This window comes from Aquarana catesbeiana, linkage group LG08 (assembly GCF_042186555.1).
Source record: "Aquarana catesbeiana isolate 2022-GZ linkage group LG08, ASM4218655v1, whole genome shotgun sequence".
NCBI classification, from domain to species: Eukaryota; Metazoa; Chordata; class Amphibia; order Anura; family Ranidae; genus Aquarana; species Aquarana catesbeiana.
In genome coordinates this window covers 266463702-266479157 of record NC_133331.1, presented here as the reverse complement: position 1 = coordinate 266479157, position 15456 = coordinate 266463702, and the positions used below count along the sequence as shown (strand labels likewise).

The following is a 15456-nucleotide window of genomic DNA, read 5'->3' as shown; positions in this document are numbered from 1 at the left end:
ATACAAAAAATAACAGGAGATCAGGATTTCAAAAAATAAAAACAAAAAAAACAAAATCTGAAAACATTCAAAAATGTAATTCTTTTCGGGAGATGTGACAAATAAAAATATGATATTCATGAAATCACGATGAATAATAAAGTTTGTGAGAACTCTGTGTGAATATGAGCAGCAAAACAACTTCATTCTTCTAGCATTATAAAGAAAAAGAGAGTGCGCTACATTAAACAATTTAAAACATTGCAGCGTGACGAAAGTGCTATATCCATTACGAACGCTAATTTTACCAGACCCAGCAGTTCTGTCTCTGAATTTATTCTAAGCATGCGTGGCACTTTGTGCGTCGGAATTGTCCACACACGGTCGGAATTGACGCGAACGGATTTTGTTGTCGGAAAATTTTATAGCCTGCTCTCAAACTTTGTGTGTCAGAAATTCCGATGGAAAAAGTCCAATGGACCCCACACACGGTCAGAATTTCCGACCACAAGCTCCGATCGCACATTTTCCGTCGGAGAATCCAACCGTGTGTACAGGGCATTACAGTAGCTACCTTTTGTGATGTCTTGTAGATTCCTGCCCCCCAACTCCCTGACTGGGATCTTGTGGCTACACCTCCCCCACCACCCACAGTCTGGCAGAAGGTCCCCTCACCTAAGCGCCCTCGGGGCCCAGGTACACCTTGCAAAGCCACCAAACACAGAAATGGTTGAACTATATCTGTCCTATCTCCCATGGCATCTGCTCCTCTACTGAACTGCCACCTGGCCACAGCTGGTGACTCTGCCCTAACCATTGTCCAGCTGTTAGTCCCCATGTGCACCTGTTTTTGTCTTAGGTTTACCTCATGGGCATGTCTCGAATGAGACATGAGAGTGGATGATTTTTCCGCTCACTAATTCCCTCTGGGTATTTGTGTCATGGTTATGCAGTAATCTTTCTCTGTCAGCTTACCTTCTCCTCATGTGTTCAGACTAAGAGGCCAGCCACTCACACCTGGCTGGTTTTATAACCTCTCCTCTAAGCATGGCCCCACCCCAGGCCCTATCAGGGAACCCTATATTAACCTGTGCACTGCAAGCCAGCAGTGCTGATCAATCATTGTGTGTTAGCTTTTGTGTGTACTTGCTCTGTTTCCTACGTCTGATTCCAGTTACCGACTTTGGCCTGTTCTCGACTTTCCCTGTCTGCTTGTGACCCTGACCTTTGGCGTGTCCCCGACTATCCCTGGTTGCCTGTGACCCTGAACCTTGGCGTGAACTCTGTTGTCCTTGTCTGCTTGTGGCCCCGACCTTGGCTTATTCCCTTACTATCCCTATCCTTCTGTTGCCTACTGTGGGAGTGAGCTGGGGGACTCTGGGGGTCGTGACCTGGAGCCAGTTGCAGCCCAGTCCATCCTCACCACTAGAGGCTCTAGTGAACACCTGCTGGCTCTTAGACTCCGCGCCCCAGGGAATTTTACGCTCTAACCCCGGTGGGATCCGTGTTGGCATTCCAGCGGCCCTGCCTTCTTTGCCACCCTGACTCCCATCCGCAGCAGTCAGCCGTAGGGTCCACTACCTTGCGGTGCACTCCTGATCCCAACGGTGTGCATCTGTCACCTAGCCTCAAGGTGACCTGACACTTTGACTAAAGTTTCCTTATTTTTCTGACCAACCTTGGGCTCCTCTGTGTCCCCCTGACCCGTCCTCTTGGGTCTGAGTTGGGAGGACTTATAGGCACCCGTACTGACCTAGGCCTGTTAGCCTTACAAGGTCTTGTGATAACGTATGCCGAATTTTCTCAATGTTCTATTGTACTAACCTTTTCTTGCCTTTCTTTTTCCTCTCTTCCCTCCCGTAATCAACTGGCTCCTCGTGCGGTCCCCTGCACCTACCTGGACCTCCTCCTGGAGAGTTCCCACTACTGGCTTCCTTGTTACGGACTCCTATCAACCATATCAGATAAGTACTATCCCCCTTGCTTTTACCCAACACCATGGCTAAGATCCTGTCCCTTAATGTCCACGGCCTAAATTCCAACAAAAAGAGAATTCTGGCACTAAGGGAATTAAAGCAGTCAGGAACTGATGTCATCCTAGTCCAGGAGACACATTTTGACAAAGTTGGTTCCTTCGCATTCGCCTGCAAACACTATCCCCAGGTCTACCTGTCTTCAGGCCCTCATAAACGAGTGGGCGTTTCAATACTTCTTAAACGCGGGTCTCCATTCACTTGCTCTCAGTCCTACCGTGACCCACAAGGCCACTTTATCATTCTCCGGGGCCTGTGGCAATCGCAGGCAGCTACTTTTTGTGCCTTATATGCCCCGAATGTCTGACAACTTTGGTTCCTATCTAAAGTTTATGCCCACCTTTTCCGGTCAGACGATGAGTTTCTAGTGATGGGGGGTGACTTCAACTTAACCCAGTCTGCAGCTTCTGATCGCCATGTGGTGAACCCTAGGGCCCCCCAAACTCCATTCCTTAGACACTCGGAGCTCTTCCAACAAATTACTAGACGATACGCTCTTTTTCATGCCTGGCGGGTTCTCCACCCTGGTGATCGACAGTACACTTTTTACTCTGCCCCCCATCACACACTCCCGTATAGACTACTTCTTTGTTAACAACTTCACTCTTTGCATTGCCCGATCAGCATAGATATTTCCGATCTCTTGATCTGACCATGCCCCTAACCTACTTACGCTTGACCTAGGAACTCCTAACCGTAGGCCCTACAACTGGCAGTTGAATAAATTCCTCCTCCAACACCTCCACTCGCAAACAGAATTGGGAACCTCCCTAAAATTTTATTTTGTGGAAAACAACACCCCTGACATTTCCCTCCCCACACTTTGGGAAGCCCATCAGGCAGTCCACTGACGTCGGTGCCTTGCCTTGTCTTCCACCATGAAGAAAAATGCATGGGCCACAAAACTGCAAGCTGAAAGAGAACTTAAGGTCCTGGAGCACCGGTTGCAACTTTCCCCTTACTTATCCCTACTCAATAAAAAAAACAGCTTACGTGCAACCCTTAGCACTGGGTCGAGTGGAAAAAGCCTTGATCAGATTCAAACACCTATATTACAATAAGGGTAACAAGGCTCACTCCCTTCTGGCTAGGAAACTGCGTGACAGTTCCCATATGATGACACCGCACCACATTAGGAATAAATCTGGATATTTACTGTCCCACCCTCAAGAGATTGCTCTTTCTTTTGCAGAATTCTACACTGATCTCTATAACAATCCTGGAATCCCTTGTAACCCTCCCTCTCACGACTTAGCTCATCGCATCCAACAATATCTTAAGCAGAGTGGGATCTCTCAACTCCAATCCACAGACCTCCCATCTCTAAACGCACCTATTACTGAAGAAGAAATTGAGCTGACTGTTAAATCCCTACATCCCATAAAGCCCTGGGCCCAGATGAACTATCCTATGAGTATTACAAATCCTTTCTCCCTCTGTTAATCCTTTATATGTGTAAACTTTTTAATGCCTTCCTCCAAGACACCCCCATTCCACCGGACATGCAAAGATCCTTTATCACCTTGATCCCAAAGCCAGATAAAGATCCCTCCCTATGTGCCAGCTACAGACCCATTGCCCTTTTGAATTCAGACCTCAAAATTTTCAGCAAACTTCTTTCGATCCTCTTGAACGTAGTCCTTCCCTCCCTCATTCACAAAGACCAGGTGGGCTTTGTCCCACTCCGCCAAGCGGTTGACAATACTAGAAAGGTCATAGATCTGATTGATGTGGCGAACAGGGACAGCTCAGCATCCTTGGTACTCAGCTTGGATGCAGAAAAGGCTTTCAATCCCCTTGGATGGCCCTTTCTGTTTTCCACGTTACATCACATTGGTTTCAGAGGACCCTTCCTGCGAGCGATCCAACATCTTTATTCCAACCCTTCGTCTCAAGTTAAAACTCCCTTTGCCCTCTCCTCCTCCTTCTCAGTGGCTAATGGCACCCGGCAGGGATGCCCGCCTTCACCCCTACTATTTTCGTTGTGTGTTGAACCCCTGGCTGCCTCTATTTGCAGAAATCTGGACATTTGGGGCATCTCAGTTAGAGGCAGGGAATTTAAAATCTCACTGTTTGCTGATGAGGTTATCCTCACCCTGACACAACCTAGGATTTCCCTCCCGAATTTACATGCGGAACTTGATCGTTATGGTGCACTCTCGGGATACAAAATAAACGCGTCTAAATCGGAGGCCCTACCGGTTAACATCCTCGAAGCTGAAGTTGATCACTTGAAGGCCAATTTTCCCCTATAGTTGGAAACTTACTGCCTTAAAATACCTGGGGATATATATCACCCCAAAGTTCGCTACCCTGTATCAGGAAAATTCTCCCCCTCTTTCGTTCAATCAGAGCTATGCTACTGCAGTGGAAGAAACATCATATCTCCCTCTTAGGATGCATCACCTCAATCAACATGTCCATCCTCCCAAAACTTTTGTACCTGTTTCAAACATTGCCAATCCCCGTTCCTTATGAAAACCTGAGAAAGTTACAAGCTGACCTGATCCAATATGTTTGGAATCATAAAAGACATAAGATACCCCGTTCAGTAGTCATGGCAGCACGCTCAGATGGGGCCTCGCATTTCCTAACCTTATAAAATACTACCAAGCGACTCAGTTGCGGGCAATAGACTCATGGTTGACCCAGCGATCTTACAACAAATGGACAGAAATTGAAAAACTATGGCTTGCTTCTGTACACCTGAACAATTTACTTTGGAGTGCGGATGTGGAGGTAGACCCTAGCCGTTTGCTGGGATCCATGTCCCATCTCCGACAGCTCTGCCGCAAAATATTGCGTCAGCATGAGCTGTCATTCAAAAATATATTGATGACCTAATTTATCTGCAACCCCAAAGTGCCAGATAGCCTCACTCACCAGATGTCCTCGCCATGGACGTCATGGAATTCATTCCATTTTGGGAATCTAGTAGATCCTAGGTCTCGCAAAATATTGCCATTTGCTGAACTTCAGGACAAATTTGATCTGCCTCGCCAGGTGATTTACAGATATCTGCAAATTCGCCACTATGCCCTAACTATAACCCCAAACCTGCAATTCCCCCCACATCCCCCTTTAAAAACGTAATTCTAGCAGGCTCAGCCCAGAAGGGTTTAATTTCCGATATATATCGGATACTGAATGCCTACTCCATAACTGTGCAGGGCAAACACGCTTACATGCTCCGTTTTGAGAGGGCACTCGGTGAGGAAAACCCCACAGAGACCTGGCAGGGGATCTGGTCCCAAGCAGCTCAAAGCACTTTTTGACCACTATACAAGGAAAACGCCTATAAAAATCCTCTATTTTTGGTACATGACCCCAGATGTGCTCCATGCCATCTACCCCACTAGCTCCGACCACTGCTGGCATTGCCATGGGGACAAAGGTACCCTCCTTCATATCTATTGAAGCTGCCCACTGATTACAGCATTCTGGAACTCGGTTCAACAGATGCTGAACCACCTTTTTGAGGTACCTGTCCCCATGACACCGAAATTCTTTTTACTAGGCTTCTCACCACTGAAAATTCTCAAACACTATAAAAAGCTATTAAGTCACATCTCACAGCTGCACGTTGCCACGTTGATCTTTACTGGAAGCGACGCTCCCCGCCTTCCCCTGATAACCTGTACGCTAGAGTCAAAGATGTGGAACTGATGGAGAAAATGACCACCAGGATGCAGGACAGAATGGAGGCCCACAATAAGGTGTGGGAGTTGTGGCACCTCTGGGAGGACCCACCCTGAACATGTAGGTGAGCTAATATGATGACCTCTTACTTTCTTTTTCTCCCTTCTCTCTCTTCTCTTCTTGTTTTATTTATTTTTTTGTGATTTTTATTATATTACACTAGCTAATATATACTGTTATTTAGCGTATATTCAGGTAAATGTTGAATTATTTAACCTAAACTGGTTGCAAAGGCTGAAGGTTTTTACAGATTCTGTGTGCTGCTCCCCCCACAGCCCCCCTAATACTCACCTGAGTCCCCTCTGGATTCATTGATGTGCACAGGAGCCTCGGCTATCCCAGGTCTCTCTCTCCATATTGGCTGAGACAGCAGCAGGAGCCATTGGCTCCCACTGCTGTTAATCACAGCCAGTTAGCCAATGATGAGAGAGTGGGGGGCAGGGCAGAGCCGAAACTCTTTGTGTCTTATGGACACAGAGTGGGGGCTCAGGAGCGAGCACACACCAGTGTCCCCATAGCAAGCTGCTTGCTAATGGGGGCACTGGTCAAGGGGGAGGAGCCAGGAACGCAGACGGGAGACATGAGAAGAGAAGGATCGGGGCTGGTCTGTGCAAAAACCATTACACAGAGCAGGTAAATAAAAAAAATAAAAAAACATGTTATAAAGAACCTTTCATCTCAATTTAAGATTCTGCAGTGAGCATGTTTTCCCACCCGGTTCAGTGTTAGTAATCTATAATTGTTCATTGTATGTAATGCTCCCAGTATGGAGAAATTATATTTAGTTTTAATATTTCTCATCAGTTTTGTATGTATTGCAGTTTCACAACATAAAGGACAAATTCAGTAAATATTTATTTAAGAGTTAAAGCGGAACACAGAAGGCATAAATTGGATAAAATCTTAGGAACAAAGAACATGGAGGAGAGATGGGTTTGCTTTAAGAGCATATTAAAAAAGGGCATTAACCAATGCATCCCATTGGGTAATAAATTTAAAAGAGCGAGCAAAAGTCCTGGGTGGCTTAACTCCAATGTAAAAATGTATATAAAAGCAAAGGAAATAGCAAATAGCTGATTAAAGAAGAACTAAACTCTCTCAAAGTTGTTAAGCCAGCTGCCCAGCTGTACATGGAGATATATGCTATAGGGCCAATATAATCAGTATTTACTGAAGACGGCGATGATATGTTCATTTTTCTTGGGTATGTAGCTACTGACACCTAGAAAGGCAAAAGAGAATGTTGTAAAGTAAGCTTACACATTCATAACTTATACATTAAAGGACAACAGGACCCCCCCCCCATCCCAAGACTTATATTGATCTGTCCTCACTCCTCTACTGCCCACTTGGAGCCACATGGCCTCATCACTAGAAGCCTCCCAGTTCTGCTCCTTCCTTAAATCTCCATTCAATTCTATGGAGAGGCTGTCCACTTTTGGGACAAATAATAGACAACCTTTCCATAGGAATGAATGGACAGCTCCCACACACTGGGAGAGCCACACAGCTTTAGGCATATATTTCCACTGCTCTCTTGAAATAAGCTGTGGGACTACTCAATGAGCCCTATTGCATTACATGCAGCTGTGACTCTTTAATCTCCATGACTGGCATTTGTGGGGAATAATACCAAGACTTACTCACCGAATATATCCTGTTGAAATTAAGCTTAAGCTAATCCTTGCAAAGTGTAACTCATCAATGTCACACCCCTAAACAGCCTGTATACTGGATCAGTGGATGAAACGTGGCCTCAGCCTAAACTCCAACCAGTCCACGACCTCTAATGCATTTCACCCCACGCAAAGGGCATAGTCATAGAGGTTGACTAAGCCCTGTGGGTGGGGCAAAATGCATCAGTAAGCATGGCCCAGGAGGAGCCTAGGCTAAGGCCACTTTTCATCCACTGATCCAGTACAACACAGGCTGGTTGACTAAGCCCTCTTGAGTTTGCAGCATGAGCAATCCATGTTTAGCTCATTATTTATCTTATGTATGCTGCCATTTTGGCATCAGGAAAATGGAAACTTGTATCAAATACTTACAGTAATTTTCTCAGTCTCAGTCAGACTTTTATACTTGTTGAGGCTTTGAAGGGGTCCTGGTGCTCTTGCATGCATGCATTCTGTGCCATATGTAGTAAGTTGCCTTACTGTATATGTTTCCCTATATACATGTTATGTACATTTATGTGTTTATGACACTTATCACTGTTTATATTTTTAGACTGTTTTCCAATCTTCTGCTCTTGAGAACCCCCAGACCTTTGAGTTAAAATGCGTAGAAATACCCACAATTCTTTTTTCCCCAAGGGGGTTACCTTGCGGGCGCGCTCCCGAGTCCAGCATTCGGTGTCCATAGACAGAAATGCCGTAGTCGGCCCCGCCCCCCTGCCACCCCATCATTGGATTTGATTGACAGCAGCGGGAGCCAATGGCTGCGCTGCTATCAATCTAGCCAATCAGGACACGAGACACCGGCTAGAGCTGGTGTGCTCATCCATGGCACAAGAAAAAGAGGGTTCAGGTAAGTAAAACGGGGGCATTTGGGGGCTGCTGCACTGCAAGAGGTTTTTCACCTCAATGCATAGAATGCATTGAGGTGAAAAACAAGGAAGGTTTACAACCCCTTTAAGATTGTATTTAATAAAAACTATATTTGTATTTTTTATATATTTGTCATAGTGGTTCCTTTCCAAAAGTCCCTTCCATAAACCTTCTTTCTGTATCTACTTACCGGGATGTGGCACCATCATGGCTACCAACCTGGGCATTTAGCATTTTTGATTTCAAACTTTTAGAGATTTAAACAGATCCTGTGGGTGTTGATAGGGGCGGAGCTATATCATGTATATTACCATGGATTGGCATCAGGAAAGGAAAATTACCATAAGTATTTGGGTTTTCTGTTTTTTGCTCTCTTTGTCCCAATGGGGGAATTTACCTTCCCTTCCTGTCCAATAGCCAAAACAGGAAGCAGGAGGAAATCCCTGCAAATTAAGGGAATTTCTTTGGGATCCCCAGGTCACCAAAACTAGTGTCCCCATTGGAAGATTTCACCACTATTACTTTTCTGGGGACTACCCAAAATTTGGGATTTTCTTTTTCTTTCACTTTCAATGATAACGGTAAACAGGACAAATAGAGAGGATGAATCACCCTAACAGGGACACAGACAGGTGTTCTAATTTCTCTCCACTCTATTCAAAACTAAAAAAAAAGTTTTGCCTTTAGTTATACTACTTTTGCATTACTTTCTGCATTACTTTCGGTACAGCCATCTTATTTTTACCTTCCTATCTGACTGCAATGCATTTTGCTAAAATGGCAAATTTTCACTGATATCTCCAATATTTCCCAATATTTCAGGGCAGTGAAACCCCCAGAAATTTGCTCATTCCTTGCAATCTGCATTTCTATAATAACAAACAGGGACTAGAGGATCCACAGTGTGTAGCCGTTTCACAATAGGACGAACAGCAGTCTCACCCACACATTTTTTTATTAATATCAAACTTTCATACATAAACAGAAAACACAATGTTGTCATTTGTTTTTAATGGTGAGTGGTGGAGACAATTCTGTGTTTTCTATTTATGTATGAAATTTTAATATTAAAAAAGATTTTTGTGGGTGAGACTGCTGTTCGTCTTATTGTGGAACTACTAAACACTGCGGATCTTCTGGTCCCTGTTTGTTATTGTGCATAGCTTTTTAGTTCCTGGGACGCCACCTAAAACATTTTTAGGTGAGTCAGTACCCCTTTGAATTTGGACACTGTTGGAGTACTCACATGTCCTGGGTTGGATCCTGTTTTTATGTATAGTTTAATCTGCATTTCTACTCAGACCCATAATAAAGGATGGCACTCCTAAGTCTACTGACTACTCACCTACATCCAGTGGTGCGTTATCGCTAAGGAACTGCCAGTATGTCTTATCATTGGTGCTTCCAGCAAGGTGGTTAATGGCCGTGATGTAAACTCCCCAAGTGGAATTTTGTGACTCGAAGCTGAGGAATAACAAGGCAGATAAAAGTTAAGTGTTCAGGGATACAACACTTTTACATACAGTATCTCACAAAAGTGAGTACACCCCTCACATTTTTGTAAATATTTTATTATATCTTTTCATGTGACAACACTGAAGAAATGTAAAGTAGTGAGTGTACAGCTTGTATAACAGTGTAAATGTGCTATCCCCTCAAAATAACTCAACACACAGCCATTAATGTCTAAACTGCTGGCAGCAAAAGTGAGTACACCCCTAAGTGAAAATGTCCAAATTGGGCCCAAAGTGTCAATATTTTGTGTGGCCACCATTATTTTCCAGCACTGCCTTAACCCTCTTGGGCATTGAGCTCACCAGAGCACTGGAGTCCTCTTCCACTCCTCCATGACCACATCACGGAGCTGGTGAATGTTAGAGACCTTGCGCTCCTCCACCTTCCATTTGAGTATGCCCCACAGATGCTCAATAGGGTTTAGATCTGGAGACATGCTTGGCCAGTCCATCACCTTACCCGCAGCTTCTTTAGAAAGGCAGTGGTTGTCTTGGAGGTGTGTTTGGGGACGTTATCATGTTGGAATACTGCCCTGTGGCCCAATCTCCGAAGGGAGGGGATCATGCTCTGCTTCAGTATGTCACAGTACATGTTGGCATTCATGGTTCCCTCAATGAACTGTAGCTCTCCAGTGCCGGCAGCACTCATGCAGCCCCAGACCATGACACTCCCACCACCATGCTTGACTGTAGGCAAGACACACTTGTCTTTGTACTCCTCACCTGGTTGCTGCCACACACGCTTGACACCATCTGAACCAAATAGGTTTATGGTACCAGTAATTCATGTCCTTAGTCTGCTTGCCTTCAGAAAGCTGTTTGTGGGCTTTCTTGTGCATCATCTTTAGAAGAGGCTTCCTTCTGGGACGACAGCCATGCAGACCAATTTGATGCAGTGTGCGGCGTATGGTCTGACCACTGACAGGCTGACCCCCCACCCCTTCAACCTCTGCAGCAATGCTGGCAGCGCTCATACGTCTATTTCTCAAAGACAACCTCTGGATATGATGCTAAGCATGTGCACTCAACTTCTGTGGTCGACCATGGCGAGGCCTGTTCTGAGTGGAACCTGTCCTGTTAAACTGCTGTATGGTCTTGGCCACCATCTTGCAGCTCAGTTTCAGAGTCTTGGCAATCTTCTTATATCCTAGGCCATCTTTATGTAGAGCAGCAATTCATTTTTCAGATCCGCAGAGAGTTCTTTGCCATGTTGAACTTCCAGTGATCAATATGAGAGAGTGAGAGCGATAAAACCAAATTTAACACACCTGCTCCCCATTCACACCTGAGACCTTCTAACACTAAAGAGTCACATGACACCGGGGAGGGATAATGGCTAATTGGACCCAATTTGGACATTTTCACTTAGGGGTGTACTCACTTTTGTAGCCAGTGGTTTAGACATTAATGGCTGTGTGTTGAGTTATTTTGAGGGGATAGGGGACATTTACACTTTTATACAAGCTGTGAGGAGGAAGATGATTTGGATCCAGGGTAGGGGCTGCTGCTCCAGGAGGATCCGGGAAGAGCCGAGGCTTCTCTTCCCAGCCCAACATGATTAGGGGGGGAGCCACTAATGGATGGGCCGCCACTGACTCTGACCATGTTTTGCACCAGTTTATTATACTTCAAATTACAGTTATTCTCGGTCTGGTCATTTAGCTTATTAAGCATCTGGTTACAGTATTGCTTAAACTTCAAACAGCAAATAAGAAATAGTTTTTGTCATTTTTAGGCTGGAAGTTCTCACCTGAATTTATTAGGATCTAGTTCAGCAGCCTTTTGCATGACCTGCAGTAGAGTGGATCCTTCTTTCACTGCTACGATAATAGGATAATGAAACTGTTCTTCTGATAAGTCATTCACAATCGTGTATCCCACTGAGATAAAGTGAGCTGCATAAAGGTGGAAGACAAAACAGGTTATGAATACAGATGATGAGAAACACAACTTTAAAAGGAATGACAGTGTTTGTGTTGTAGCTCTCCAATACAGCTTATTTAGTTGCTAGTTTTATTGGAAATTGTTAAAAATTCCTAAATTACCTTAACCCTTTCTCCACCAGGTCCGTACGTCGTACAGACCTAACGGCGGGGGTATTGCACACAATCCGGTGGCTGCAGCCACCGGATTGTGTGTGAAACTGACAGGCAGTCTTCTGCCTGTTAGGGTAGAGCATTCAGGTGGCCGCCCGATCACTCTCACACACCCCGGTACTGGCGCCCCCCCCCGCTCGCGCCAGTTCCCACTAGACTAGCAGTGATGTTTCCCTCTACCTCCCCATTGTGTTTTAGAGAATGTCAAGCCTAGGATTCCATGCTTCACATATGGTGGGAATGTCCAAGAATCAGAGGATTCTGTAACAAAATGTTTAATCTTGTCCGGAGAATCTCAGGCCTCTCTGTTTCGAAATCTCCTCAAATAGCGCTGCTGAATGCCCACATTCCCATGATTCCTAAACACGCTCAAAAATTGATATTGTTTACGCTTCTGGGAGCAAAAATCACAATAGCTAAGGCCTGGAAGCAGCCCACGGTTTCTCCTGGCCGCCAAGAGAAAGATTTTGTGGATCATGCCCCAAGAAAAAATGGTCAGTATAATAATGGATACCGCAAAAATATTTGAGGCAACATGGGAACCCTGGGCTAGACACATAGGAATCTCCCTTATCCCTGGAGTCAATGCGACATGAACAAGCTCTCAAGTTTTTTAAACTGACACCCCTCTCCCGAACCCTCTCTCTCCTCTACTCTCTTCTCCCCCCTACACTTTTCTGTTATTATCATAAAGTTTAAGATAGCAAGAGTGTTTGCTCTAACAATCTTGAATTAGAGTATGCGCCTTCACCAGGGACGTTGCTAGGGGGTGGCTTTTGGGGCTATAGCCCCGAATCTGGGGCCAATAGTCCAGAGTTTCTGCAGGGGTCCCCAAAGGGGAGGGGAGGCTCTCTGGGGACCCTTATGTAAGTGGGGGGCTCTCTGGGGACCCTGATGCAAGGGAGAGGCTCTCTGGGGTCCCTGATTTTAAGGCAGAGGCTCTCTAAGGACCCAGATTTAAGCGGGAGGCTCTCTGGGGACCCTAATGTAAGAGGGGCTCTCTGGGAACCCTGATGTAAATGGGGGGCCCTCTGGGTACCCTGATGAAAGGGGGAGGCTCTCTGATATAAGGGGGGCTCTCCGGGGACCCTGATGTAAGGGGGGACTCTCTGGGGACCCTGATGTAAGGGGGGACTCTCTGGGGACCCTGATGTAAGGGGGCTCTCTGTGGACCCTGATGTAAGTGGGGGGCTCTTTGGGGATATATATATACACAAACACGTATATTACTGTATATACATGTGTATGCCCGCCCAAGCGTATGACTTTCTTTACTACGCTGCTATGGGCTCTAGCCCCAGATCTTTTGTAGACCTATCAACACCCCTGGCCTTCACCATTATCACAGTTGCAGGAACTCACAAGCATTTGCGATAATCTCTGAAGGAAACTCTCTGTTCAGACGAGATTATAGCGGAAGTATGCATATTACTCACCTTTGGACTCTCTGCTGGTATTTCTGAGCTCCGAGACCAGTTCTGACCTCCAAAGAGCACTTATTCTATCTTTCGAGCCAGTCGACCCCTGACAGTGTGAACCCATATGGGGTGTCAGGACCGACGACCGACTTAAGTGCACTTATAGGTTTTTACCCCTGTTCACCTGAAACTCAGGAACATTCCGTAGTTTGGGGAATAAATGTTGTTGAATGATATTTGTTTATTCAGTTGACTAGCCCTGTTTGTTCTAGGCTCTGTCTCAATGTGTAATGGTGGGTGGCCATAAGATGTAATCTACTGCTTTTCAATAAATCTTTTGAAAATGAAACCCCCCCCCAAAAAAATATTTGAGGCCCCCCCACCCCCACATATACACATGCACAAACATGAAAATGTCAATTACGATACACATGTTACATATTGCCGTGTATGCCGGAGTGAGAGCAATAATTCTAACACCAGACCTCCTCCGTAACACTAAACTGATACCTATAGGGGGCTTTTGAAGCGTTGCCTATAGAAAATATAGGGTACTGAAGTTTGACGCCATTTCACAGGTGCAAAAAAAATTAAAGGTTTGGCATGTTGGGTATCTATTTACTGGGCGCAACCACGTCTTTTATATTTTACCAAAAATTTGGGTCATTTTTTGCGTTTGTTCACCCTAAAATTCACATTAGTGTGTTTTTTACTGAAATATTGCGTTTCCTAGACCTTTGCGGTAATATAATGTGACATAAAAAAATGGAACTATCGTTTTTTTATTCTCTAGGGTGTCTGCTTTCAGAAAATACATAATGTTTGGGGTTTTGTGTAACCTTCAGGCCTAAAATGATTTTTTAATCATGTGTGCAAAAAAACGCAAAAACGGCTCTGGCAGCGAAAGGGTTAAAGGGCCAATCCACCTAGAAGTGGTGGTAGAGTCGTGGGCTGAGTCAGCTGCTGGCTTAGGTCTTGGGTACTCCAAAAGTAACATCTCCCTCTCATAATTCTCAGCTCAGTTCCTGTCCACCTGGGAGTTTTGCTTGACCACTTTTAGCTTCTTCTGTTACATTCTAAATATTATAAAATCAATATAAAATCCAGCAGGGTTAGTGAATTCTAATGGGCACAGCAGGTCTGCGTACCCAGAAACTTGGACACTCCAGGAGATAGGAGAGACTGCCAGGTAGTAGTGTAATTCTCTAGCATCTACGAAATGAAATGAGCTTTGGGTGGACTGATCCTTTAAATCAACAATTGTAAAATGTCACTAAACCTACTATCATAATTTATGGGGGGTAAAAACCTACTGAATTTGATTGGATATTTGAAATATGAAATAGTTATGCCTCTTATTATTACATTTATGAAAAATAAATTGCTATTCTTATCATGGTTTAAGGTAGGTATCAACATTATAAACCAATGTCCACAAATCAGCATTAAAACATGTTTTGTCCATTTAAAAGTTTCTAACGATTGCCTAATTGAACATTAATGTGGTGTATATAAACGTCCATCCCCTTGTCTGCCCCATATCTAAGCCCAGATGGGTGAAACGTATTAGAGAAGCAGACCCAGGATGTAGGATGTAGGGTGCTGTCTTTCAATAAAGTTGCTGAGCTTTGGCAACGTCATTGGAGCGTAGCCCTTTTCTTCATAAAAGAGGAAAGTTGTCCAAATTAAAGAGTATTCCCCTAAAGTGGGAGTAAATTCCCATACCTGCATTATAAGGCCTACCTATAGGTAAACGTGCGCCGTTTAGGGGATATTTACTGTACATGCAGCCAGTGACATCACCTGGCGCATCGGCTCTAAAGGAACGGCCACCGGGGCTGTTCCATCAGAGTCCTGTGCTGTATACAGCAACTCCCGCTTGCATGTGCGGGAGCAACGTCATTGCGGCTCTGGCCACTCATGCAGTGGGAGTCCACAAACCCGGAAGAAAAACTGGTCGAAGCAATGGAAGCCCTGTCAGCGGTGAAAGCTTGCCGCTGCAAGGGCTTCATTCTAAGGTAAGTTTGACATAATCTGCTAGTATGTGATGCAAAAAATAAATAAAAAATCGCCGGTGGTTTACTACTGCTTTAACCAGTTTAAATTGGAGCAAGTGTATCCATTGAAATATTTCCCCTTACCTCTTGCTCTGGCGAACACTGTAGAAG

At 44.8% G+C, this 15456-nt stretch overlaps 1 protein-coding gene across 1 annotated transcript in view; it reads right to left on the bottom strand.

Moving 5' to 3' along the window:
• Window positions 1-6542: 6542 nt before the first annotated feature.
• LOC141106409 (cobalamin binding intrinsic factor-like) overlaps window positions 6543-15456 on the bottom strand; it is a 68292-nt gene continuing 59378 nt past the window's right edge. Inside the window, exons 7-9 of the mRNA XM_073597176.1 lie at window positions 11525-11669; window positions 9606-9724; window positions 6543-6933 (exon numbers count right to left, since the gene is read on the bottom strand). Of these exons, the coding sequence (XP_073453277.1) occupies window positions 6872-6933; window positions 9606-9724; window positions 11525-11669 (326 nt within the window). The 3' untranslated portion in view covers window positions 6543-6871. The remainder of the gene's footprint in view (window positions 6934-9605; window positions 9725-11524; window positions 11670-15456) is intronic.